At 47.5% G+C, this 25,649-nt stretch overlaps 2 protein-coding genes across 10 annotated transcripts in view; one reads left to right on the top strand and one right to left on the bottom strand.

Moving 5' to 3' along the window:
* Positions 1-4,994, top strand: part of CEPT1 (choline/ethanolamine phosphotransferase 1) — a 36,451-nt gene extending 31,457 nt beyond the window's left edge. For all 4 annotated transcript variants that reach the window (XM_019919704.3, XM_019919703.3, XM_004328752.4 and 1 more), the window contains exons 6-9: positions 2,235-2,366; positions 2,850-3,008; positions 3,503-3,628; positions 4,219-4,994. In XM_019919704.3, coding sequence (XP_019775263.1) covers positions 2,235-2,366; positions 2,850-3,008; positions 3,503-3,628; positions 4,219-4,338 — 537 coding nt within the window. In that variant the 3' untranslated portion in view covers positions 4,339-4,994. The remainder of the gene's footprint in view (positions 1-2,234; positions 2,367-2,849; positions 3,009-3,502; positions 3,629-4,218) is intronic.
* Positions 4,995-7,540: 2,546 nt separating this feature from the next.
* DENND2D (DENN domain containing 2D) lies at positions 7,541-25,622 on the bottom strand. 6 transcript variants are annotated; one of them, XM_004328753.4, is made up of 12 exons: positions 25,431-25,622; positions 20,467-20,642; positions 19,541-19,653; positions 18,421-18,490; positions 17,631-17,708; positions 16,408-16,548; positions 15,026-15,174; positions 12,476-12,653; positions 9,605-9,646; positions 9,108-9,192; positions 8,541-8,780; positions 7,541-8,063 (listed from the first exon to the last, which is right to left on the bottom strand). In XM_004328753.4, the coding sequence occupies exons 1-12, from the start codon at positions 25,486-25,488 to the stop codon at positions 7,987-7,989; spliced, it is 1,407 nt and encodes a 468-aa protein (XP_004328801.1). In that variant the 5' UTR covers positions 25,489-25,622; the 3' UTR covers positions 7,541-7,986. The 6 variants fall into 6 exon arrangements, with proteins under 6 accessions (XP_004328801.1, XP_019775189.1, XP_073665748.1 ...); XM_019919630.3 differs by lacking the exon at positions 25,431-25,622 and adding an exon at positions 21,204-22,105; XM_073809647.1 differs by lacking the exons at positions 8,541-8,780; positions 25,431-25,622 and adding an exon at positions 21,204-23,883.
* Positions 25,623-25,649: the final 27 nt, after the last annotated feature.

Here is a 25,649-nt window from a genome sequence, read left to right as displayed (position 1 = left end):
TTTTGTTGTAGCTAACTTCCTTTTTTCTTCTTAACGTGATGGCAAGGTGTGTCACGTATTTTGAAATACGGTAGTATTTCAAAAAAAGACATTCTACGTAGAGAGAGAAAGGGAGAACATCTTAATCTATTTGATAAGTTTATACTGAGCACCTACAATATCCAGGGTTCTAAAAATCAATTCAAACATAAACCTACATTCAGGAGCTTATGTTTTGGTGTATGTAGCTATCATATATGACAGAAGTGAAGAGGGCCCTAAGAATGTTTATGATTCTTTGCCCCTACGTCTATAGCTTGCTTACTTGGTTTGTGGTCCAAGCCATTTACTAATTTGCCTGGCTTTCGTAATGTTGCTGTTTATCCTTTGTTCTTTCAGAGAGCAAAAATTTCCGTGATCCTAAAGCATTTTCACCAAATTTTAAACACATTTGTGATGCAATGCAGTTCAGTTGTGGCACAGATTACTGCTACACTAGAGTTGGCACTTGTTTAGTGCCCTGGCCTTAATACAGGCATGCCCCTGTAATGGATTAATGCTTCACTTCTTTTGAAATCTAAGTGAGTGTAGTATTTCCTCCTTTGCCAGACAGGTCCTTTGTCTTTGGAGGGAAAAGGAAACTAGACAGAATATTGAATTTCAGCCAGGTGCATCAGACTTAGATTGTAATATCCTTAGTTTTCTGAACTGGAGCAAAAAAGTCTCTTGGAGTTCAAAGCAACCATGGTGTTGATTTTCTCCTTTATTGAAAACAAGCTCTGAGCTTGGACTGTAGGGTTTGGAGATCAGTTAGAGAAGGAAGGAGACAATTTAAGATGCTCCGTGAAGTTCTGGGCTTAATTTTTAAGTTGACCTATTTCATTTTAGAAAATTAAACACTGCCACAGTACAACTTGAAATTTGAATTGTTGATTTCCCTGTTTTTTTAGACTGCAGTTTTGCAAGAGGTCGTAGAGTTGTGTAAATAAACTGAGTTCTTGAGAGTTTTAAAGAAATAGAGTAGCTAAACATTAAATTTTATATCTATCAATTTTACCAGGGTTTTATACATACAAAAAATAAGAAGTGTCACATTCTTATTTGATTTTAAAAGTGTAAGCAGATGGCATCCCTAAAAAGTGTAGACAGCCCTGATTAAAATGTCTTCATTGTAAGAACTCATTGCCTATTAAACTACTGTGGGCTTTTGGAATCTTATTCCTAGGGTCATTTGTTTCACTTAATAGAATCTATCATTTTACTATTCCTTTCTTTTCAGTCCATATTGGACAAAATTGGAGACTTCAGAAAAGCTAAAAAGAGATGTGCAGAAAGAAAGAAAATCTTAAATGATTTTTAGGATTTAGTATTATACAAGTGTATTTAATTTTAAATGAGGTATATTGTGTTCACAAGGTTAGATACATGATCTCAAACCATTCAGCCCCCCTTACTTTAGGTAAATCAATTCATATTTTCATATACTGTAAAAATTTATTATTTACTTCTTCTGAAAAGTAAACATATGTTAAAGTTTCGGATTCACAATTATAGAGCTGTACCTGCTTGGGTGTGCTTCACATATTTTTCGTCCTGTCCCTGAGTTTGCTCTGCTCCAATCAGAATCTCTTGACATCAACATGGGAGCTGTTTTTACTCTTATGTGAAGCTACAATTTGAGATTACAGAAGCTCCTTGAATATGAATGCCTTCTTAGTTGCTTTCTACTTTTACTAGCTGGCTGTATTCTAACAGTTTGGAATTGGGAATTCTCTAGTTTGCAGATTTTTTAAATCTAGTTGCAAATATTTCTAGTCCTTTATGCTCCATGCTTTCTCTCATAACAATTAGTAACGAATTACAGATTTAGCAGTAGAGTTCAAAAAATGCACAAAGATAAAGGAAAAGTACACTTCTTTTATTAAAAGGCCAGAAGATAGCCTGGTTCATCATTGCGAGATTTCTGGGATGCATTAGGTGAATCTTATTTAGCTATGACACGAGCTAATAAAGTTGGATCAGTTATTTTTTTTTAAGTTGGTATCAGAAGTCAGATTAATTTTTATGTAGTCTCTCATTTCTTGAGACTTTATATTGTTTATAATGGAAAGGTTAGGGAAACTTCCATCAATTTAAGTATTTACTAAACTAGAAGGAATGGAGAATATATCAGAATATGAATCAAATGTTTGCTTTGTTTTCTTATTTTGATTTATATATATATATTAATTGTTTTCTCTCTCTACCCATTAAAGATTCCAGTGCTGAATATTCAAATGAAAATTTTTCCTGCGCTTTGTACTGTAGCAGGGACCATATTTTCCTGTACAAATTACTTCCGTGTAATCTTCACAGGTGGTGTTGGAAAAAATGGATCAACGATAGCAGTAAGTATTTCTTAAGATTTCCAGTGATTGTGCTAGGACTTAGTTTTGTAGTCACTTTGTTTTTCATTTGAATTGTTATTTGAATTAATTAAAATCATTGTTAATTGAGAGTTTCCACTTAGTCTTAAAAAAACCCCTGAAACTTCTCAGTTTTATTTACACATGTATACATTTATATGCTTTTATTTGCATATTTTTTGTGCATGCAGACACACACTTTTATACACATATATATATATATATATATTTTTTTTTTTTAAGTGCTATCTGCTTTGTAAAATGTCTGCCCTCTTAGGTAAAATCCTCAGTTTGTGCCTAACTAATCCATGCTGCTGCTTTTCCTCAGCTGTTCTGGTATTCAGTTATAAAAGCTGCTGGCTCTCAGACACCGTGAGGTTCTTAGAAGTTCAAGTTGATCTGTCTTCCATCAAGCAAATCGGTATAGAATACCACTAACTCCTCACTTCTCTTTACTCTGTACAGGGAACAAGTGTCCTTTCTCCTTTTCTCCATATTGGATCAGTAATTACATTAGCTGCAATGATCTACAAGAAATCAGCAGTTCAGCTTTTTGAAAAGCATCCCTGTCTTTATATATTGACATTTGGTTTTGTATCTGCCAAAATCACCAATAAGCTTGTGGTAAGCACCAGAGTTTTTGTCTGTTTTCTTTTTAACTTTCATCTTATTTTGGTTTTATGGCCATAGTTTTCATTTCATAATTTCCTAAGCAGTTCTAGAGTTTGCTGTCCTCTAATCAAAATCTCTTGATGTCAATATGGGAGCCATTTTTACTCTTACATGAAGCTACAATTTGAGATTACCAGAAGCTCCTTAAACCTCTACAACTCTTCTTTCTATCCACATTCTTCATTCTCATTCTTCATTCTCATTCTGTACACTCAAGGCTCCTTGTGAAAAGCATATTTAGGGGGACTTAGTTGGCATGGTATATACCTTCGGTGTATAGCTCTCACACCCACTTTTTGTTGTTGTTTTAGTTTTGAAAGTTCAACAGATATTGCTAAAGAATTCTTGAAACTTGATATTTGATCACAATACTGATTTACTGTGTAGCTCACAATTGCTTTAATATGGAAATGCCTGCCTACATCACCGATTCTCTTTATTCATAGGTGGCACACATGACTAAAAGTGAAATGCATTTGCATGACACAGCATTCATAGGTCCAGCACTTTTGTTTCTGGACCAATATTTTAACAGCTTTATTGATGAATATATTGTACTTTGGATAGCCCTGGTAAGTTTTGTACTGTGTTCTATTTCATGATTTGAAGGGTACTTGTTTTCTGTTTCAGTGGGCCAGTCCTGAGAGACAGATCGTATAATTGTAATGATTTAGAATACTAGAAAACCACATTTATGGGACTTCGTGGGAGTTCCTCATGGCTTCATCTTTGAGTCATTTTTTGTATTATTCTTATTAGTCCTGCCTACATCCTGGCTCATAAATTCCATATTTCTAACTGTAAAGCAGGAGTTGGCAGACTACAGCTTGTGGGCCAATGGCCAGTTTTTGTAAATAGTTTTATTGGAACACAGTCATGGCCATTCATTTATGTATTGTCTGTGGCTGCTTTCATGCTACAGTGGCAGAGTTGAGCAGTTGTGACAAAGAGAGTATGGTCCACAAAGCCTAAAATATTCACTAAGTTTGTTGCTCCTTGGTGTAAAGGAAGAATCTTTGAGGAAATTGAGTTATTAAATTTTATGGAATTGAAGGTAAATTTCAAAATAAGAAAGAAGCCTCTCCTCTTGGCTTTCAGGAATCTTAGGGATGGCCTAAGCAGATTCCTGAGAATCTAATAGTATCTTTTTTTTTTTTTTTAGGTCTTCTCTTTCTTTGATTTGATTCGCTACTGTGTCAGTGTTTGCAATCAGATTGCGTCTCACCTGCACATACATGTCTTCAGAATCAAGGTCTCTACAGCTCATTCTAATCATCATTAATGATGTAATTGATGTTATAGGAAACTCATGTTTTCTGCCCGAAAGAATCTGAACATATTAAGGAGAATGGGGTGGTTAAGAACAAATATAATTTATAGTAACCAACGTTATATATAACTTTTATTCTTTGTTATTGGTAACACTCCTTAACTATCCCTGTGTGAGAATGGGAGTTTCAAGTTCCATCCCGTAAATTGTACATGTTGTCAAACAGGGTTGGCCCAAGAAAGCATGCAAGAAAAAAATGCCATGTGTTTGTAATTATCCTGGATTCATAGTAAAATTATCATGGGGAGCAGATCCCCAGTGGTGGAGATTTCTAATGTAGAATATTTGCAGGCCAAAAGATGGTTGCTTTATAATTTTAACAAATCATCATCTTTTAGTGACGTCCTTGTTTAGTATCTTCTCAAGCTTTCTTTACTGAGGAGCTCAGCTTGTGGCACAGATATATCTTGTGAGGTGGAACCTAGTGATAAAGATCTTGAATTTGGATTGAAAGGTTTCCTATCTTTACATTATTGAGGAAGTCATTTTTTTTTATTGCTCAAGAAATGGTATCTCATGGGCTTGGGAAATCCTGTTAGCATGCATAATAATGTGGTAACTTTGTCGATCCATTTATTTTTTTAAATAAATATATGATCTGAAAGCCAGTCTTCTCAGTTTTATTCAGTGGAAAGATAAACTAAGTTTTAATGTCGTTTTTAAAATTTTTAAGCAAAATTTATTTCTGTTCTTTAATAAATGAGGAAATTCAGTCAGCTACATCATCATTATGTGTCCTGTGACCTTTCTATTTTGTATAAAACTGTTTAACTTAAAACACAGGAGTGCTGGGCCTCCCTGGTGGTGCAGTGGTTGAGAGTCCGCCTGCCGATGCAGGGGACACGGGTTCGTGCCCCGGTCCGGGAGGATCCCACATGCCGTGGAACGGCTAGGCCCGTGAGCCATGGCCGCTGAGCCTGCGCATCCGGAGCCTGTGCTCTGCAACGGGAGAGGCCACAACAGTGAGAGGCCCGCGTACCGCAAAGGAAAACAAAACAAAACAAAACACAGGAGTGCTATGTTCATTTTCCCTCTTGGTAGATTTTTTTGGTTGTGGTTGTGTCACCCTTGATATTATAAATCTTTTTTTCCCTTTGAGAAAACAGAATCATAATCTTAAAAGTCCAGAGGGGTTTAATAGTCACCTGGTCTAGGAATCTCAAACCCTTCCCCCAGATTTTTAATGAGAGAGGCTTGGGCCTCTCTAGGCAATTATTGAAAATTTGCACTCTCCTTTTCTGGCTACTCAGTATCTGTACAACAGTTTGAATTGAAAACCAGGTGTCCTCAGTAACTATAAACCAGATCTGTTTCCATTGTATATAGTTCAGTTGCTTGAATGAAGAGGGAGACAAGCGGAAAAGGTTTAAGCTATTGACTAAAATGAGGTATCTTACTATTGATTTTTATTTATACCCTGTTTCCATAATCATGGATACACAATAGCTGTGCTGCCTTGCCTGGCAACCAGAACTCTTCCTTGCACTTTTAATGATTTCATCAATTCCATGTAATCTTGATTAGCAATGACTGTGAAACCTTTCATTTCTTTGCTAGAATGTAGCAGGAAGGGGAAGTTTCTCACTGCCTTTGCTTGCTAGCAACTTCTCCAGCATCTGGGGTAGAGAAGTACATACAGGAAAATGCTAGGGCAGATCAAATGTTGCAAGCTAGGACAAAGGAAAAAGAAGGAGGGATAATTAACTAAAGTTACCTCATTGTCTTATTATATTAGATAGACAGAGCAAATGTTAATTACCTACAGTGGAAATTGAGGTCTGGAGAAGCTCAATGGCATACCAGTGTCACAACAGTTACTCCTTTTCCAAATGGGGACTAGAATCCAGATCTTCTGAATCCTAATCCATTGTTCTCTCCTACACCACACTAGGTTTTAGTGGGCTGAAGCTACAAACTGAGATTCTAGAATCTTTTTCAGTGTAAACGAAATCTGGAAGACGTTCAGGTATTTGGTGTGCTCTTCCTTCAGCTCTAGATAACCATCCGCATCATATCAAGGGTATGTTTATAGTAAACCTCAGCTGGTCCTAATTCTTCTTGTGATCATATTATATATGATTTTGATACCTGGTTAGGTATCAAAATTATCTGAAGAATTTTAAAAAATACAGGTTCCCAGGTCCTATTGCTAGAGATATTTGGTAGGTTTGAGATGGGGCCTCATATTTTCATAAGCTCCCCAGGATTCCAGTCCTTGTTAAACCTTTTGAGTTACAACTAGGCTTAGGAACCACTGTCATAAACTACCTAAAAAGGTGCAATGACTCTTGGAAGCTGTGAAGAGTAGCAGCATAGTTAGGGGTGGCATGTGGACGGAAGAACATGTGCCACCTGCAGTAGGTCTCTGTGACCCTAAAATAAAATTATATTGGCTTTAACTTCAATTTGGTAACCCTAGTCCCCATCCCACCCTCCAACAACATTTGTGTTCTTTGTACAGAATGCAGGGGCCTCTGAGGGCCACACTCACATACACACATTAAAAAGATGGAATTTTTGAAAAACAAGATGCTTCTAAAAGTTTCCCATCCCTTACAGTGTTTAAACAGAAACCGTCCATAGAGATACAGAGGGAAGATGGACCAGGTGACTACTAAACTCGTTTGAACTTCTAAGATTTTGATTCTCTTTTCTCAAAGAGAAAAAACGTCAATGCGGGGGATCCCTCTACCTTTAGCTAAAGAGTTGAACTGGGCTTCTCAACATATTGAAGTTGGAAGTAGGATGTCTAAAATGGAAAGTTCCAAACTGGAAGTGATGGGCAGACAGACCTATTGATGGAAACAATGTAGTGTTCTTCACTGGCTTCTGTCAACTGAAATTCCTACCCTCAAGTTACTCGACTGCAAATGCCTCACTCTGGCCAGCAGCCTTTCCTCCCAAGATTCTGGAAAACACACCGAACTAGAACCAAGAACTGCTGCCGTGTCCCCAGTGCGGTTGCTGCTTTTACCAGTATCCCTCACCCTTCCTATTAGAAGGCTCTGCCGACCCCTGTAATCCCACCACTCCAAACACAGTCCCAGAGTTCTGGGCACTATTGCCAGGTCCTCTACTTCTAGCGCAGTTTATTCTCACATCTATTGCCTTGTTTTCCTGGTTTTCTCTCCATAGTGGAAGCCAGAGATACACATTTAAAGAACAAGAAGATTTTCATCTTTATTCTTATTCTCACATGTCCACAGACCTCTTCTTCTATGGGGAGAAACTGAGCCTTTGGGCCACAACTGCTTTCCCTGTTGAGGATTTTGTAAGAGGTTCCTGGAAGAGGGCAGTTACAGCAACTTGTAAGACTCTACAACACCTCTACTACTGTCTCCTGCCCGGTGTCACCTCTGCAGGAAAGGCAGCTTTGTGCCCAGCTCTGTGAGCACAGAGGTCAGAGCCTTCCACAGTCTTGAGAAAGCTGATTCCAGGGATCCCAAACTCAGGACACCAACTTGAAGCAAGACCTGGTTACCAGGACTCGGAAGAAAGCTGTGGATTCTGAGGGCTGAGAGCTTCACATCCTACCATGCTGGCAGGGGCCAAAGTCCACAACTGGCCTATAGGTCTAGTCACTGCTGTTCACCACAGCTCTTATTTCAAAGTCTTTTCCTTTGGTTTCTTCTGTTTCTTCCGTTCCTCGTATTCAAGTATTTTCTGTTGGAAATAGCCTGTGGGTTCAGATACATGTGTTAAGAGACATCTAATCTGGCCAGGCAGACTTAAGATAAGCTCAGGAGTGAGGGTCAGGAATATCCTCTCTGCTGCCCACGCTCCCAGACTACACCCACATTCCTGCCAGGATGCCCAAGCCCTCACAGGTCTTTGGAGATACAGGTATTTGATTTGGCCCCAGAGGGGGCCTAAAACAAATAATAATTAGTAGGAATTAGCTCCAGACTAAAACAAAGAGCATACGGCCTCCTGCTGGCTGATGAACAGAGCAACTTCTGCAAAGTATCAGCTCAGGAGGCATTTTCTTAGGCTTCAGGTTCTTTCCTTCCAGCCCCGCTTGGTAAGATTACAGCTATTTTTGTGGGCCTCTAGAGAGAAATGCTCTTTCCTCCCCTCCTCTTCATCGTAGGGCCACACCTGACTTGGAGGCAGTGACCCTCTGGGCTTGGATTGATAGGGGCCTGTCACTATACCTGCAGGAGGGTTCTTGCTCTTCTCAGCTTCCTGGATGAAAAGGGAAAAGAGCTGTGTCTTCACAAACTTCTTCACAAATCGGCGGTTGGCCTTGGAGGTCAGAGCCTTATAGAAGCCCCGTTCTTGGAAGTGGCCTTGCCCATTTGCTTCCCGCTTGATGTAGGAAGCGTAGTGGCCCACAGTCTTGACAAAGAACTGCACAAAAGGGCCTGAAACATGCTCATTGATTTGTTCAGAAGCTGCAGGGAACAGAGACCATCTCAGGATAGTGGAAGGATGAAACTACCCACTCTTACCTCCAGTGGCTTTCTTTGCAAGCTGAAAGCTCTCGGAGAAGGAGTGAGGTAGGCTTCATAACTACTGATTGACTGATTAAAATGGGAGACTAGATGTGGGTTCACCATTGCTTAGGAAGAATAAAATCTCATACTCGCCCTAGAATCAAGGCCTCTGGGACTAGCCCAGGACTGCTGAGTGAATTTGTTTTAGTTCTGGAAGGGAATTATTGGGAATCATGCCCTCAAGCTCTTAGGAGAAAGCCAAAATAAGAGGAGCCTAGGACTTACTCTGTGACCCCTTGATCCCCTGACCAAGAGATTCTAAGATGTCCTCCTGAAGCTTGGGTGGTAGGATGTCTTTTTCATCACCAACCTAGGAGACGACAGAGGCAGCTCAGAGGTTAAGCAGTCAGGGGGGAGGTGTGAAGTGAAGTGTTGGCAGAGAGTGTGAGGTGGGGATGAATTCTACACCCCACTCTTCCCCCCACCCCCAGATAATTGGCCACATAGAAGAGAAGCAACAGAAGCTTTGACTCTAAACACTAGTAAGTTTCTCTATCCCTCTGGTACTTGGTTTATATCCTTGCCCTAAAGGCACTAACACCGACTGCCTTGTGAAGTCATCTGTCTTTGTCATGGGCTCCTTGAGAGAGGAGAGATCTTGTTAGCATGGATTCTCACTCAACAAAAGTACTTAAAGTTTGTTAAAGTAAGTGGAACATCAGTGAGACTAGAGCAATTGAATTGGTGGTGGGTCTGCTGGGGATCTGAACCGAGACACTTACTGACATTAAGAAGGTCCCTTCACAAAGATTCACCAACAGGACCTGAAAAAAACACAGAACAGCTTGATCTCTTCCCCTTTCTCCATTTCTGCCTGTGGTTGTAACTTTCAGCCCAAGTAGCAATAAAATCAGCACCTTAAGTTCTCATTTCCTGTCTGATAGTCTCTTTTCTCACCACCCCCTCTTTCCTGGGAAAACGGTGTGAGGGTGTAGGAAGCAGGAAACAGGAGGGAGCTGAGGAAAATGGGACAGACAATATGGGTAAACCGTAGCCAGTCACTCCCTTAATAAAACATTGATCATGGTAATGGCTTCTACATATGCAACATTTAGTACATGGCACACATGGTGCTTTGCACATTTTATCTCATTTAATCTTCCCAGTGCTCCCGTAGAGGCAGGTACTGCCTCTATGATGAGGAAACAGACCCAAAGAAGCTAAGCTGCCTGAGGTGATACTGCTAACAAATAGGACAGTTTCCAAGCCGAGGTTGTGCTGTCCCTGGGACTACGTCTTTCTCCCGACAACTCTCCTTCAACTTCCTTCCTTCTGGTCAGCTTTAGGACAGGGATGGACATCTTTTGATTTTTTTAACGCTCACAACAACTTTATGTACAATTGCCTGGATTTCCATTTATAAAACTCCCACAGAGCTCTGGGCCTTCCAGCAGGAAACAGCGAGAGGAGGAAATGAGCCCAGGGTCAGCAGGAAGAGGGAAGGAAAGGCAGTAACCTGTGTCTATAGGCTGCAGGTAGGACAAGCACAGGGCTGGAACTTGGGAGACCTGAGCTCTAGTATCAGCTCCATCATTGCCTGAGAGGCCTTCAGTCCAGACTAGAGATGACAAATAGGCATCCTGCTGGTTGGATTCCAACCTACAGATCTGTTTCTTTTTGCCTCAGAGAATTTTTAAATAATTGAATTTAGTTTCCAATATTTAAATTGGAAAATTTCACATAAAATTTGGATTTGGGGCTTCTCCTGAAAAGTCAGGAGCTCTAACACTGATCCACATACAGATGGAACTGAGTTACAGCTGCCCCCTTTAGTCAAGGCCTGTGCTCAGCAGTTTGTCATAATCCCCCGAAGCCTGTGTTGGCCATTTAAATGCCTGCTGGCTCCCTCTTTTCAGTTTGTGACCCTTGGTCTCGACAGGTGGGTGAGTGATCCCTGCATGCACCCTTCTCCCAAATAAAAAGAAAGAGAGGAACTAGGAAGTGTGCCAAGAGACAGAGCAAGCACTGTAATTATCCATCGTCAAGGGAGAAAAGTTGAACTAGTTCAGGCCTGAAACCACTTGTATACATAGGCTCAGATGCCTTCACTCAGGGCAGGCTGTTTACTTCAGGGGCTGGGAGGTAAGAGTGTGTGAAGAAATTTTTTGTGAAGTTGTTCCCAGAAGTCTTTCCAGTACTTGGAAAGACTGTCTGTCAAGCGTTCCCTTCCAGAGAGTGGACGTGGGGAGTCAGGGAATCCCCCTCCCCTTCCCTGGCCCCTAGCCCTCTCCCTTCCTCACCCCCTGCCCATTTCACGGAGCAGCTGCAGAGGAATAAAATAGGCCAAGGCTCTTAGCGAGCAGGAGCTGGAGTCTGTGTAGCCTTCCGGTGTCTTCCCGCCAGGCCAGTGGAGGAAGAGCCACAGCTGAGGAGATAGAGCTGTAGCATCAGGAAGTTTCATAACTTCTGGGTATGGGGCATTTTAAGTCATTGCTAAACATGGGGCTGATACTCTGTCCCAGTTAGTCACAAGGCAAATACTGGCTCAAAGGGCATGTGTACTCAGCAGTCCTGAGGAGGGTTGAGCGGGCCAGCAAAGCAAGGAAGGGAAACAGAGCCTGCTTCTTTACCTCCCAGCAGCACTCTGTGGAAGAAAGGCTTTGGTTCTATCTGCTGGATTCCATCCTTGCCTATTGGCTTCAGATAACTCAAATGAGTTATCTGGACCGCAGATACTTCTTATGTAAATGGAGGAAGTCCTCCCACTAGGGTGGGTTGCAAGCCTTCAATAGCTTACTTCTAGGCCCTGCCTCTCCCCTTGGTAGGCCCTTTGTCTACACAGAGGGAGTCAGTGGTTAGCCCGTGCAGACAAACCGAAGTAGCTCTTCTGGCTTGAAATTATCATCATGTGCTATCTCTTGAAAGTTCCTATTGACAACTCAAGCAAAGCACATGTTTTGAGTTGTTCTTCCAACACTGGAGATAGATTTATGTTATTAATGCCTATTTTCACCACTGATCTTTCTGGTGTATCTGGAGGCACTGCCAAGAAATAAGAAGCTGACAGAGATCAAAGGGAATTTGGACCTCTATCCTCATTAGCCAACTGAGCTCTGAGCTAATCAGAAAGATGACCCTTGCTACAAAAAAAAAAATCTGCATTTTCAAGGCTTGTTGTTTGCAGGAAGGCTATGTCAGTTCACTTCTAAGCACCGCACCGTGAACAGCCCCCAGTGGGGTGTGTGTTGTATAGACCAGCTGTTGTACAGACCAGCTGTGCTCGTCCGTTCAGAAGAAAAACGGGACACCTGGGGCCTGCTCATTAGGACTAGCTGGCCTAGGACAGTCGGGTGAGCCCTGAATAAGCCACGTGCTGCCCCTTAAGCCCAGGGAAATCATTCAGGAGGAGGGAGCAGACCCTTATTGAGTATCAGCTATATGTCAGGCACCAGGCTAGGTGCTTTATGCAGAATTTTTCCCCCTAGGATCCCTAGGAACTGAACATTGTCATTCCGATATTACAGATGAGGGAGCTCAGGCTTAAAGAGGTTAAACAACCTGCGGCAAAATCACCCAGCTGTTAGTAGCAGAGCTGGGATCGGGATCCAGGTCTGCCTGGCTCCAAGTCATGCCCTCTTCTTGCGGCATCATACCTCTTCCATGGGGCTCTCCATAACCTCCTGCCGAAAGCGCATTTGGACTCCAACCATGAAGGGAGTGGGGCAGCAGACAGTGGCCAGAAGGCTCTCGGGGACAACAGGGATGTAGGTGTGGGCCCAGCTGAAGGGGTAGAGCAGCGCCGCAGCAGCATGGATGCACTGAGACAGTGTGCTGGGGACAGGGCACAGAGAGTGAGAGTCAGAGGGGCCTCCCTGCGCCTCCACCCCCAGGGACCCACCCCTACAGCCCACCACTGACAGCAGCTGCTCATGCTGCCTGTAAAAGCAAGTCTGGGAGCCATGCCAGTCACAGAGCTTGTGACTACTTGTAGCTGGGAGGAAAGGTACAGAAACTGGGAGGCTGAGGCTCCTCTCATCAAGGATGGGGCCTCCATTTGATCCTTTTCCCAGTTAAGTCTTCTCAACTCACTTCCGGGGGTGGGGAGGGGGCGGGGGAGTGACTCTAAAGAGGGGAGGGAAGAAGAAATGTCTTCATTGTTCGAGTCCCTTCTCTGTGCTTACCACTGTGCTAAGGATGTGGATACCAGGAAGCATAAGACTGGCTCTGCTTTTAAGGAACTCAGTGTAGTTAAGGAGACAAACGTGTAAACATTGGGGTGCAGCAGAGAGGTCAAGCCTGTTTCCTCCTTATGTCTCATCCTGAGTCTTTAACTCTCACAGCTCCCTCTGGCCACTCGTGGTTATTTCAAGTTACCGGGTTGGTGCCTGAGTTTGCTTGGGAAATTCCTGGATTCCAGGAACCTCTGACCAGCAATTCCTACCTGGAAAGTCCCACAGAAGTGGCTCCTCCACCCTTCCCAACGAAGCATTCCCTGTGTAATTATTGCCTAAGTCACAACTCGGGCCCAGCTCCCCCCAATCCCTCCCCCCTTTGCCCCTCCAACACACACACACAACCCCCCTTTCTGTCTTCTCTATTCTCCACTGGCTTTCACGGCTCTTCATTTCTCCAAATTACCCCAAAGCCAAAGCCAATCAAAACACAGATGCAGAAACCTTGTTTCAGCTCTTGGTATGGAGCTAGCACTTCCTGAGTTAGAAAGATGGAGTCTCTGAGAGTCTCGCCAAGGCTTAGGCTGACTGGAAGTCCCCTTCCTGCCTGAGTTGCAGAGATCTGAAACACTCAGTGTAGGAAGGAAGTGGGGAGTGGTGGAGTCTCCCTGAAGAAAGTTAACGCCTGAGAGATGAGTCTTGCCGGCCTTTGCCCATGTCCAGGCCAGAGTCCCCTTCACTTCCTAAACACTGATCTTAGGAGGAAAAGGCCAGAATCCCAGCTCCAGCTGTGACAGAAACTTCTCAGTCCCCTACAGGGCGGAGAGTAGAAGAGCTACTTCCAAAGCAAAAGATTACACCACTTTCCACAAGGATTGGCCTACGACTGGTGCCTTTTCGGTTATCACTGATTTTTACAGAATTTTCAACCCACAGACCCCCATTGCCTGCCCAAGCTTCCTTTCCTCTAAAACCCATGACATTCACCTGGCCCTCTGGCCTAATATTTGGGTCCCTAATATCCTTTTCTTCTTCTTCCCTAAAAGATAAAACCAGGGTTGTCAGCCCAATATAAGCAGCTTTCTCCATCCCAAGACATAAATAGGTCAACCTTCTACTGTCTTACGATTTTTCTCCCTTCTCTATTCTGTCACACATCTCCCCATGTCTTTCTCAGACTTGAAGCCCCTAAGAGGTAGAGACCAAGACGTGATATTATTCTGCTTCAACTATACACAGGGATATAGTCAACTATGAACTTATTATTAAGAAAAACAGCTAGCACTTACCAGTGTGTGCCTGGCAGAGTGCTAGTTACCTAATGTGCATTACTTCATTTAATCCTTACCACACTCTTATGAAGTAGCTACAGATCTCCATTTTACAGATAAGGAGATCATGACTTCAAGAAGTTAAGAACCTAACCTAAGGAACACCATGTAGCTAAAGGTAGAGGAAAAGAACTTGAACTTTGTTCTGCTGATTTCAATACCTGTGCTTTCTTTTCAAATGGGGATAATTCGACATTCCCTTAAGGTCTAGGACCATGTCTTATTTGTCTGTATTTTCCTGATGCTTGGCATCTGGTAAACAGTTGACACACAATAAGTGTTTGTTGAATGAGTGAATAAATGGACAAATGACATGTGTTTGCCACTAAGGATAGTGCGCTTGACCTCCCTACCACTATATGACTTCCTGCCCTGTCCTCCCTCAGCTTCTCGAGAGCAGAATCATGTCTGCATCCACCCTAACTGGTCTCCTCCAGGGCTGTCACGGGAATACTTCTTGTACTTCTCAGTGCTAAATCACAAACCTCCTTCAGGCTTAGGCAGTGATCAAGTTTGGAGGCAGAAACAGGGAATTATAACAGCTATTTTCTAGGCTTAGTGCAGATCAAGGCAGGGTGGCAGGAGGGTGGGGAGCACACAGGTCCTACAGCCTGATTTCCTTCGAGAACCCTCCGGTCTATTCCTTGGAACCCAGGGATGCCAGTCAGTTCAGGTGACCCCACTCGGTGGCTGGACCAACCTGAGACCTTCTGCCAGGAAGATGATTCTTCTCTCCAGCACTGCAGAGGCAAAGATCTGAAGAATCTGCTCAAAACTGAGACAGCGCAACAGAGAACTAAAATCCACGTGCTCTAGGTGGGAGTCAAGGGGCCGCGTCAGCGAAATGAACTGTGGGGAAACCAGAGAGAGGGGGGGAGTCACCACACTGAAAAAAATCACACAAACCCCCGAAAGCTGGGTCTCTACCAGCCTCCACCCTATCTTCCCCAAAGGAGTACATCTGACCGTGCCTCCCCACTGCTAAAAACCCACCCATGGTTTCCCTACGCTCTGAGGATGACACTGATGTAATCCCCTACGTGGCCCACAAGGCCCGCCTCTCTCACCACCTGCCTCACCTCGCTTCCCCGCATCAACGCCTTTCCGTTCCTTGAGCATGTCACACTCTTTCTTGCCGGAGGTTCTTCCCTCCCTCCCCTGGGTTACCTTTCACTCTTTTTCAAAAAAACTAACTTATTAGTTTTTCATTGAAGTATAGTTGGTTTACAATATTTTCTCTCTTCATTCTTATCCTCCTTTATGTCTCAGAGGCCTTCATTGGCCACCTAATGCAAGGTGTCAACCTGTGTTTCTCATCATTTTCCCATGTAGCATCCTGTTTTCTTTTCATCACAATCATACAATTTTTAATTATTTATTTGTGTGTTTACTTATTTAAGTCTTGCTTTTAGCTCCATGAAGTCAGGGACCACATTCATTTTATTTACCGCTTCGTAGCCAGAAAATAGTCTAACTTGGTGCATAGCTAGCCTGCCACACTTATTTTTTGAATAAGTGAACAAGCCTAGCCCCTCCCCTTATTCCGATCTGGGGAAGCAGAGGACACAGCAGATTATCCAGAGTACCAGGGGTCAGGACTGGAATTCTTAAAACAACGTTCTACTTGCTGCTTTGTCTGCTTAGTGTCTTAAAACAATAGCATCCCCACTGTGGCATGGGTGGGGACTCAGGGGTGGGGATGTGTGATAAGAAAAAGACAGGTGGAGGCCATAAGGTAGAGATATAGGACAGACACCGGAAGATAAGTGAGGTAATGGGGAAAAGTGGCAGTTTGGCGGCTGGGGGCAAAGGCCATTCTAGGACCAGGAGCCTCAGCTTACCTGATTTATTTATTATAAATAAAAGTCTTGGTGGCTTAAACAGTAAGTAGGTCCTTGTGAGCATCAGGTTGGGAGGATCAGAACATTGGGGTTTGACTTTCAGCTCTGCCGCCAATAATTCGAGCCAAGCCCCAGTGCCTGCCTGGCTCAGTTTCTGGTGAATGGGAGCACTGTGACGAGAGGTGCCCCAGGAACACGCCCCCTGCAGTCAGGGAGGGTCTTGTCCATTTTGCTCACCCACCTCAGTGCCTGAGTCGGGGATGAAGCTCTTGAGGGTGACGGTCTTCCCAGGAGCAGGGAAGGCTGCCTCTCGGAGGCCCTGCATGAATGGGTAGATGACTGCCATGGAGATCTGATGCCTCTTTTCCACTTCATCCAGGATCTGTACGGAAGAGGACCACAGGAAACGTGACTCAAAGGGACGCTCCCAGGCTGGTAGCTGAGATCTCATGTGTGAGGCTGGTCCCGCCGATCCTTAACTGATTCTTTCCTCCCTGGCAGAAACCAGTCTGCTGTTTACCTCCTGCGCAAGACCTGCTTTTGCTCCTAGCCTTCTTCTTTTCATCTTCTCTCTACCGACCCGTATTCCTTCCTTCTCCTGACATCAGCACGAGCTACCTTCCCCAGGAAGTCATTCTAGAGTAAACTCGTCATCCCTGATGGTACCATGTTCATTTGTGCTAGATGGAGTGGGAGACTAGAAGCTGGGCCTCTTGGGTGCCACTCTGCCCTCCAACTTCCACCAGAGGCTCCCCAGGTCGAGGGATGGCCTTCATCCACAGAACCCTGCACAGATGAACCATCCACCCAAGCCAAGGCTGATGGAGTATATTACCTTCACCCTTCAAGGGGCCTGCCTGGGGCAGAGCACACTGATGCCCTTTTCTGGCCACTAAGACATGCCGCGTCCATTCGGAAGGACTCCTCTCTGATCCCAACTCAGGTGTACTAGCACTCAAATTAGCTCCAGCAGAAGTCCTGGAGACCTCAACTTCCCCCTCTACCCTGGAAGGAGTCAGAGGGAGTCCCCCAAGCCCCGCTGTATAATTGTCTTTATATCTGTTTAGTATTCTGTCTTCTTCATGTATCATGTCATCTGAGCCTCACACCAACCCATGAGATAGGAAGGGGAGGGATCATTCCATGCATTTGACAGATGAGGAACTGGAACTCCCCACTCCTAACCTGGAGCTCTACCCGTGTCCCTCTCCAGCTGCATTCTTACCTGACTAGACGGGGAGCAGTGGGCTTTCTGCAGGGGAGACAGTCCTCTAGCTTCAGTTCCTACTTTTCCCTAAAGCCAAGTCCAGCCCAATCACCTGTCTGCCTGAATCTCCCCAGGGTGCCTCGCCTGACCCCGGCTGTGGGGGAGGAGCACAGGGGGCTCAGGCAGGGCAGGCAGCCAGGTGGACCTGGAGGCTCAACAGGCCCAGCAGGCCCTGAGGAATCCCGTTCCACCCCTACCTTGGAGAACAAGCCGAAGCAGCCAATGCAGCTGATGATGCAGTACACCCTGGGGAGGCGAGGACCACGGCCGGCGGGCTAGGGAGGGACGGACAGGCTCCTTCAGTGCTGCAGCCTCCCCAGGGCCTCTATGCAACTGGGGCTGATGGGGCACAGGGCTGGTGGCTGGGGCTGGGGGATCCATGGTGAATGGTGGGCTGGAGGGAGAGAGACCTGGCTGTGCAGAGGTCCCACTCATGGGAGAGGCAGCAGGGAGGCCAGAACGGCCACCGAAATCCAAAGAAAGTGGCCTTGAGGGGGCTGGTTGGCTCAAGGGCGAACACTGCCTGCATCGGCACCAACACTATCAGGGGTGAGCAAAGAGGGAGCAAGTGTGTTGTAGAGACGAGGAAACAGCTAGGCAGGAGAGCGCTATGAAAGTGACTTGAGAGCCCAAGGACTGAGCTTCGTTGTCCAAATCCCAGGCCAGGCTGTGGGAGGCAGGGGCCAAGTCAATGAGGCCTGGATAGAGAGGGCGGGGAGCAGGTTAGAAGGAAGCTTCCCCCCGAGCTGGGGACAGTAGAGACCAAAGCATGGCAGCAAAGGTGCCCTGGGTGGGTGAGGAGGGGTGTGTGTCCCCATTCTTGTGAGGTGGCACAGGGCACTAACATGGCAGCAGGTACTGGGCTGTGCTCTCTCTACAACCACCTCTGCCAGGGAGCCTTGGCTTTTGCAGCTGAGGCTTGAGCAAACCCAGCTGTGGAGCAGAACAGGCTGCAGAGAGGAGGGGCCCGTTCTGAGCTCTACAAACCAAGAGGCGCCTGCAGTATCCAATCTTCCTGCTGCCATCCACGTTGGTCAGGACAAACGAGAAGGTCTCCCTGAGGAAGAGCAGACAAGACCTGGTTTACATTTGCTCACTGGGTTCTTTTTATTCCTTAAGATTTATTTATGATTTATTTATTTATTTTTGGCTGCATCGGGTCTTTGTTGCTGCGTGCAGCCTCTTCGTTGTGGCGAGAGGGCTTCTCTCTAGTTGTGGCATGTGGGTTTTCTCTCTCTAGCTGTGGCACGCAAGCTCCAGGGTGAGTGCTCTCCGTAGTTGTGGTGCGAAGGTTCCAGAGCACGTGGGCTCTAGTTCAGGCATGCGAGCTCAGTAGTTGTGTCTTGGGCTTAGCTGCCCTGCGACATGTGGGATCTTAGTTCCCTGGGATCGAACCCGTGTCCCCTTCATTGTGAGGCGGATTCTTTACCACTGGACCACCAGGGAAGTCCCTGCTCACTACATTCTAAAGCAGGAAGGCAGTCAGCATCAGAGCAGGGCTGAGGGGGGTGAGGAGGGTAAAGGGGAGCTGCTGATTAATCCTGAGAGTAACCGTAACATCAGTAATTTATTTAAAGTGCTTATTGGTGTCAAGCTCTAAATGTATCATCACATTTAGTTCTCAGAACAACCCTTTGAAGTAGGTTCAATCACTATGCCCACTTTACAAATAAAGGAACTGAGACTCTGGGGGAGTGTTTCTCATCCAAGGTCATTCAACTCATAAGTGCTAAAGCCAAAACTTGAGCTCAGGCAGTCAAATTCCAGGACTCACGGCAAAAGGCTCTGGCATACAAGGGACTCCTTAGAGGCCAAAGGACTTCTTCTAAGTCCATCTTCTGCCAGAGGCCGTCAATACACAGTGACTAGCTCCTAGGACAAGTGAAAGAGCCTCGCCCTTCTGTTAGAAGGGACTGCTTAACCTGGTTACCCGAGCTCTCTTGCCTCGAGGTGTCCCAGGCAAGATGTTTAGAAATGAATCAACTCCAGCCCCTCCCCATCAGGAAGGAAGCTGGTGAGAAATCCAGTTGACGGGGGATGCAGGAACCCCGTGGTTCGCCCTTCTCCTCCAATCCCAGATTCCCCCGTCCCAGGGCCGAGCGATTACCTGGGATACTCAGTGAGTGGGGCCCACTCATTCCCATCTGGGAAGCAAAACAAGGGGATGGCTCCGAGCAGCCGTTCCTCCTCCTCCTGTTGTCCCCGAAGCAAGTTCTCTCGCTACAAGGAATGGGAAAAGAGACAGGTGGGTGTGGAGGTAGGAGCAGGTGGAGAGGGCTTGGGGGCTGGCGGGCTACTCTGTGCCCATCACTGCATAGAGACTGCGTCCTGGGTCTGGCTGGAAGAACCCCAACGCTGAAACAGTCCCTCCCGGGCCAAGTCTACATGAACCTGAGTTGGACTTCAGTATCCTAAGGATCTACATAGTCAGGAAGGGGGCCAGGACCATGCTGAGTGCAGAAAGGCCCAGAGACCTCCTGGCTTCCTGGGAGGACCACATCAGAGAGATACCGCATCTGAGAAGAGAAGCGGCCAGCTCAGTAGCCTCACTGTCAGGGTTAATGAGAAAGATGCCCTAACCCCACCCCTTCACCCGCTGCGGGACCAGACAAGAAGGAGTCTGATGCTTGGGCTGTGGCCACCAGCTACGTGCCTGCCCCACCCTTTCCCTCCCACCCACCCCAGGGAGGGGATTCCTGCGAGGACCTCTGGCAGAAGGTAAGATTCTCTACAGAGAAGGGTGGCTGAGCATAGAATTTGGAAGAATTAGGAGGTCCCCCAAACAGCAGAAGAACTAGCCTAGTTTCCCAGCTAGGGAGCCTAGGTCAGTTCGTTACAGACCTAGATTCTGCGGGTGATAAGAGAAAACAGGGCTGGACCTGAAGGAAACAGGAGCAGTGAGCTCAGGGCAGCTCTAGACGAGCCCCCTGCAGGGTGGGGGGCTGGGGATGGGGAGACGGCACCCCCCCACACCCATCGCCTCTCAAACACCCGAACCCTCTGTCCCCCATTGCCCCTTCCTTCAATCCTTACCTTGGGGAACTGGTAGGTGATTGTGGGCTCATAATCATCCCCCGAAGGCTTTTTTTTGAGAGAAACCACGAGGAGGTATTCAAAGAAGTGCTGCCCTCCGGCAAAGTTGGGTAGACAGTGCTCCTGGGCCCTTTCTGGTTCCTTTACAACTTCCCCCAGATTATCCTGGGGAGGTCCTGAAACCAAGACACCAGGGCCCACTGGTATCTCATTGATCCAGGCCCCGAGTGGAGGATGTGAGGCTCCAGTATCTTTGGCACTTCTAGGCCGTCATACCGACACCGAGGTCCCTGGAGCCTGCCCAGCACCTCAGGTCCAGGCACGGGATCAGAGCCAACTGGGCAGTTTCCGTGCCTGCCTGGGAGATTTGGAACCACCGGGGGTGGGGGGGCAAGAGGAGGAAAGAAGTCACTGATTCGGAAGCCAAGGAAATATACTGGGGAGGTCACCTGGGAGGCCCGAGGCCCCAGGGTAGCAGAAACTCTGCCTAAGTGAAACAGTACACCCCGAGTTGACTTGGACTCAAGAAATCGGAACAGGCCAAGGGCCACGTGACTGTGACCACAGGGCATGACCGGCTCTAAAAACCAACAGGGGAAACCTCCTGGCCAGGTCACATGGGGAACCAGGGGAAGGATGAGATATAAAAGAAGAAGAAAAAGAAGTATTTCAAGGAAGAAACAGCCCCATCGAAGAGGGTCACCCTGGAAAAAAGAAGTAGCTAATCCAGTCCAGACCTGCTCCGTGTCGAGGCAGCCAGTTGCGGAAGCGCCTGAGTATTCCGCCTACCACTTGTCTTTCCATCTTCTTGGGCCTGTAAGGCATGGAGTGCTTGCCTTTCCTCTAACAGACTGGCTACAGAAAACCTGAGAAGGCGGCTGCCGTTTCAGTCTCCAGCCACAACTCTATGAAGCCAAGCCACGTGCTGTCTTCCAAATAGGGGAGAGCAGTTTCCATCCTATGCACCCAATAGTTGAGCAAGGAGCCCGTGTGACAGGACCCAGAAAGGCAGCAGAACGCCTGCACTGACAGAGGCAGCATCCTGGCACTGCAGCTCAGACCTCAGCTCCTCCCAAGAGCCCCAGGGTGTGGTGAGAGAAAAGGTCATAGGCAAACACCTCCAGAGCCCAGCTGCTTCTGGGCTAAGGGCTTTTAATTCTGGGCTGAAGGTTGAGCAATGGGTTTATTTACAACCCCTTGACAGTGGAGAATGCCTTGCCAGTCCCAGGACAGGGATCTTATATCTCCATAACTGATTCCCGACCTTTCACTTCCTAACTCAGTCAATGGCAGCAGATAACCTCTGCATGGCCCCCTGCTGCTGCACTCTGGGACTTCCAGGACTTCAAGGCTGCAAGCAAGAGCACAGGACCAAAAACTCCTCACAGCAAGGTTGCCCCTGCCTCCCCTGATTAAAATCAATAGACTTGACCTCATTCATTATTTAAGTGGAGAAATTGTTCTAGCAAGAGGAATTCCTGGATATCAAAATGAACCTAATCCTCTCCTGGTGGTGAAATAAAGAGCAAAGTCCATCTCTGGGTTGGAGAGTTCCTGATATCTCAGCACAGTCTACAATGGTGCATCTTTCATCCCCTGCAATATGTCCTAAGGCAAACTTGTCTCACTGGGACCTGTTCCAGGGCTCCAGCAAAGAATCCCTCCTCCCAGATAGGAAGCACTGACTTAGGACAGTCTCCCTGGCCTACAGTAGGGGACTGATTGCATCAGTAGCCTGAGGGGCACTCAGTGGAGTGGAAAGCATCTGGGTGATCTCCACCCCACCCCCACTCCTGCTCAGTCTTTTTTCCTGGTTTGTCCAGGTCAACAGTTCTGCACAAGCTAAGAGCAGAGCAGCTGGGCCCTGGGGCTCCAGTGGTGCTGTGTCTGGAGGCTGGGGAAGAGAGACAGAATAGCAGTAAATCACCTGGGAATCTCACATAAACCCTTGAGTGTGTAAATGCACGTGGTAAGAGAGAAAGACTTTTGCCAGGAGGCTGCCCCTAAGAGGAGCTAGAAGGCAAAAGGGTTTGGTGCCAGTGTCTGCCACTCCTGCAAAGAATTAATAGACCTCTGGAAGAATGTGTGGTGCTGAAATGGGGGACACAGCTGCTTGCTCTTAATAGTTCCAGACCTGGCTTCTGTGGACTAGTAAAAGCCAGTACTCAGTGGCCCAGCCATGACTCCTGGGGAGATCAAGGATCACAGTAAATAAGAATGTTTCAATCACTGTAGGGACTTCCCTGGTGGTGCAGTGGTTAAGAATCCGTTTGCCAATGCAGGGGACATGGGTTCAAGCCCTGGTCTGGGAAGATCCCACATGCCACGGAGCAACTAAGCCCGTGCGCCACAACTACTGAAGCCCGTGCGCCTACAGCCCATGCTCCACAACAAGCGAAGCCGCCGCAATGAGAAAGAAGCCTGTGCTCCGCAATGAAGAGTAGCCCCCACTCGCTTGCCTGGAGCTAGAGAAAGCCTGCATGCAGCAACAAAGACCCAGTGCAGCCAAAAACAAAAAGGGAACGTTACATTCACTGCAGTGGTGAGAACAGTGACCTGGAACACTCGGATCTGTCACCACACCTTATCTGCAACCTGCACAGACTGGCTGCACAATCCTCGCCACCAATCTGAGAAACAAGCATCATCTCCAGACACAGATGGGGAAACCGAGGCACAGAGTAATTCAGGGACTATTTGGGGAATACAACAGAATCTGTCGGGGGTGGGAATGATGAGCGTTTCATGTTCACGCTCCTGCCTCCTGGGTGCAGTACACACCGAACATCCCACAAATGTGGATGCCTCCTGTTTGCAAAAGACCTTGAGAAGCAAAATCTTTTCCCTGGGCATTCCAGAACCTCAGGAAATGATTTCTTTCCCTAAATCCTTCGGGTTGCATTTTCAGCCCATTTCTTCCTGCTTTATCAGAAGAGCCAAGAGAACAGCAAAACTTACAATCGCAAACAAAAGAAGTTACTGGACTTTGGGGCTGAGGACCAAGAAATCCAGAAAAAAGTCTTCCCCCTTTCAAAGGGGGTTATCAACAGAAGGAAAACCTCCATCACACACACGTTTAATATGGGTCTTCTCATTTAATCCCCAGTGCCCTAGAAAGGAATTATTATCCTGAATTTTCAGTTTAGGAGGGAGACGCCCTTTCTAGGGAAGTCAGGAGTCTGGTTACACGTGTTCCTCCACCAGGAAGTGCCTCCCACAGCCCTCTGACAAAAGTCCCAGAACCAGCTGGAATATAGGTGAAGGGACTTTCTGGAACCTTGATCTGGAAAGCTGGCCCTTCCTCTTCTAGCACAGCTGCTCTCGACCCAGGACCACCACCACTGCCAACCCTCCCATCAGGATGATTTACACCCATGCGTGTGTGTATACACACACACACACACACACACACACACACACACACACACACCCTCCTACCACACAGTTGCCTTGGGGCCAAAAGGGCAAAAGAGGGAGGGGGAAATTCCGGGAAAGGTGGAGGATAGTATGGAAGATGAAGAAGGCACACTCTCCTGCCCGCTAGGTGCCAGACCTCAGGACAGGTAATACTGGCTGCACATCTTACAGTCCCTCATTGTCATCAGGTACAGTCATCAGCCCTGTTTTGGGAACAACTGGAATGTTTCCTCTGGGCTGCAGGGAGCAGATCCCTGCCATTCACACAGGCTTCTGAGGGTTGAGGGAGACCAGGAAAGACCAAGCCAGTGCTCTCCAGAGAAAAGAGGCCACCAGCCCCACCCTGCATCTGCTCCTGCCACGGCACGCTCCCAGGCATCTGTCCCAACCCATGGTCTCTGACCTCTCCGCCTCAGTACAGGTGGAATGACCAGATAGATACTGGAAACCTGTGTTCAGGGAGAACAGCAAGGGCTAGGGGTGGGGGACAGGGGTAATGGCAGAAGGAGCACTGATTCCCCCCTCCCAGGTCTCCCCAGCTCTGGGGCTTGGAGTAAGAGGGGGTCTCATTCAATCTTTTGACCACCAATGTTAGAAGGGGTAGACTGTCTTGGTATGACCCCTGCTTACTTTCCAATCGGTTCCCTTCTTCTCAGAAGGTGGGACCTCTGGACAAAGTATCTAAGGGTTGTGGCTGCTTAGCCATCGGGCTGGTCAGTGGTAAGCAGCAATAAATATGTGTTGAATGAATGAAAAAAAGAATGAATGAATTCCTAACTCCCTTCCAAAGCCCAGTGCCCCTGCTGAGAAGAAAGGAAGCGAATATTGACGGCTAATTTAATCCGTACAACCCTGTATGGCAGGAATCATTCTTCCTTCTGTAATGGGGGACCAAGGGATAAGGGAGGCTTGCCTTGCCGGGTTCGCACACTCTAAGGAAGCAGCTGAGCAGGCTCTATCCCAGCTCTGCTCGAGGCCACACTCTCCAGGGCTCCTCGCCGCCCCTAGGGGAGGGAGGGGGGTGACGTCGCAGGGGAAGGGCAGTGCTGTGGCCGGCGGCTGTGTGCGGGGCAAAGTCGCGGGCTCCCACGAGTGGAGTCCGGGGGCGGGGAGGCGGGGCAGCGCGGGGAGGCGGGCGGCCGGGGGCTGAGGCTGTGTCTCCCGGGCGGGCGCCGCGGCCCGGGAGTTGCAGGCACCCTGCGGTTGCCCCACAAACTTCCTGGCTGGTAGGACACGTGGCCCCGGGGCCCCACAACGGTTTCCTTTGGCTGGCGACCTCCCCTTTGCCCCTGCTGGCGTGGCTTCTCCTCTGACCTCCGACCCCTTCCCCACCAGCCCGTTTCCACCTCTACCTGCGCCCTTTCTCTCCAGCTCACCTGACCCCTGCCCAGCACCCCCGGAATGCCCCCTCAGACTGCTCCTCGATCGGTCGCGACCCTCCGCACCGCCCTGCCTTGGCCCCTTGTCCCCGTCACCTCCTGTCCTGGCCCGCGGTCCCCCCGCTGTGCCCGCGCCCTCGTCCCGGCGCGCCCCGGCCCGGCACTAACCCCCACGGCCGCGCTTCAGTCTCAGGCTGGCTCGGAGGCGGCGGCCGAGCCCATCCATGGCCCCTGGAACACCCGGCGCCCGCTCCCAGGTCCGCGCCGGCCCCGCCCCCCCAATGCGCGACCTCGGCTGGCAGACACTTTCACTTTTCCGCGGGGGAGAGGCAGAGGGGGACGAGCCGGGACGCGACGGCACACCTTCCGGACTCCGGCCCAACCCCC

Source organism: Tursiops truncatus, chromosome 1 (assembly GCF_011762595.2).
Source record: "Tursiops truncatus isolate mTurTru1 chromosome 1, mTurTru1.mat.Y, whole genome shotgun sequence".
NCBI classification, from domain to species: Eukaryota; Metazoa; Chordata; class Mammalia; order Artiodactyla; family Delphinidae; genus Tursiops; species Tursiops truncatus.
This window is presented reverse-complemented; position numbering and strand designations above follow the sequence as displayed.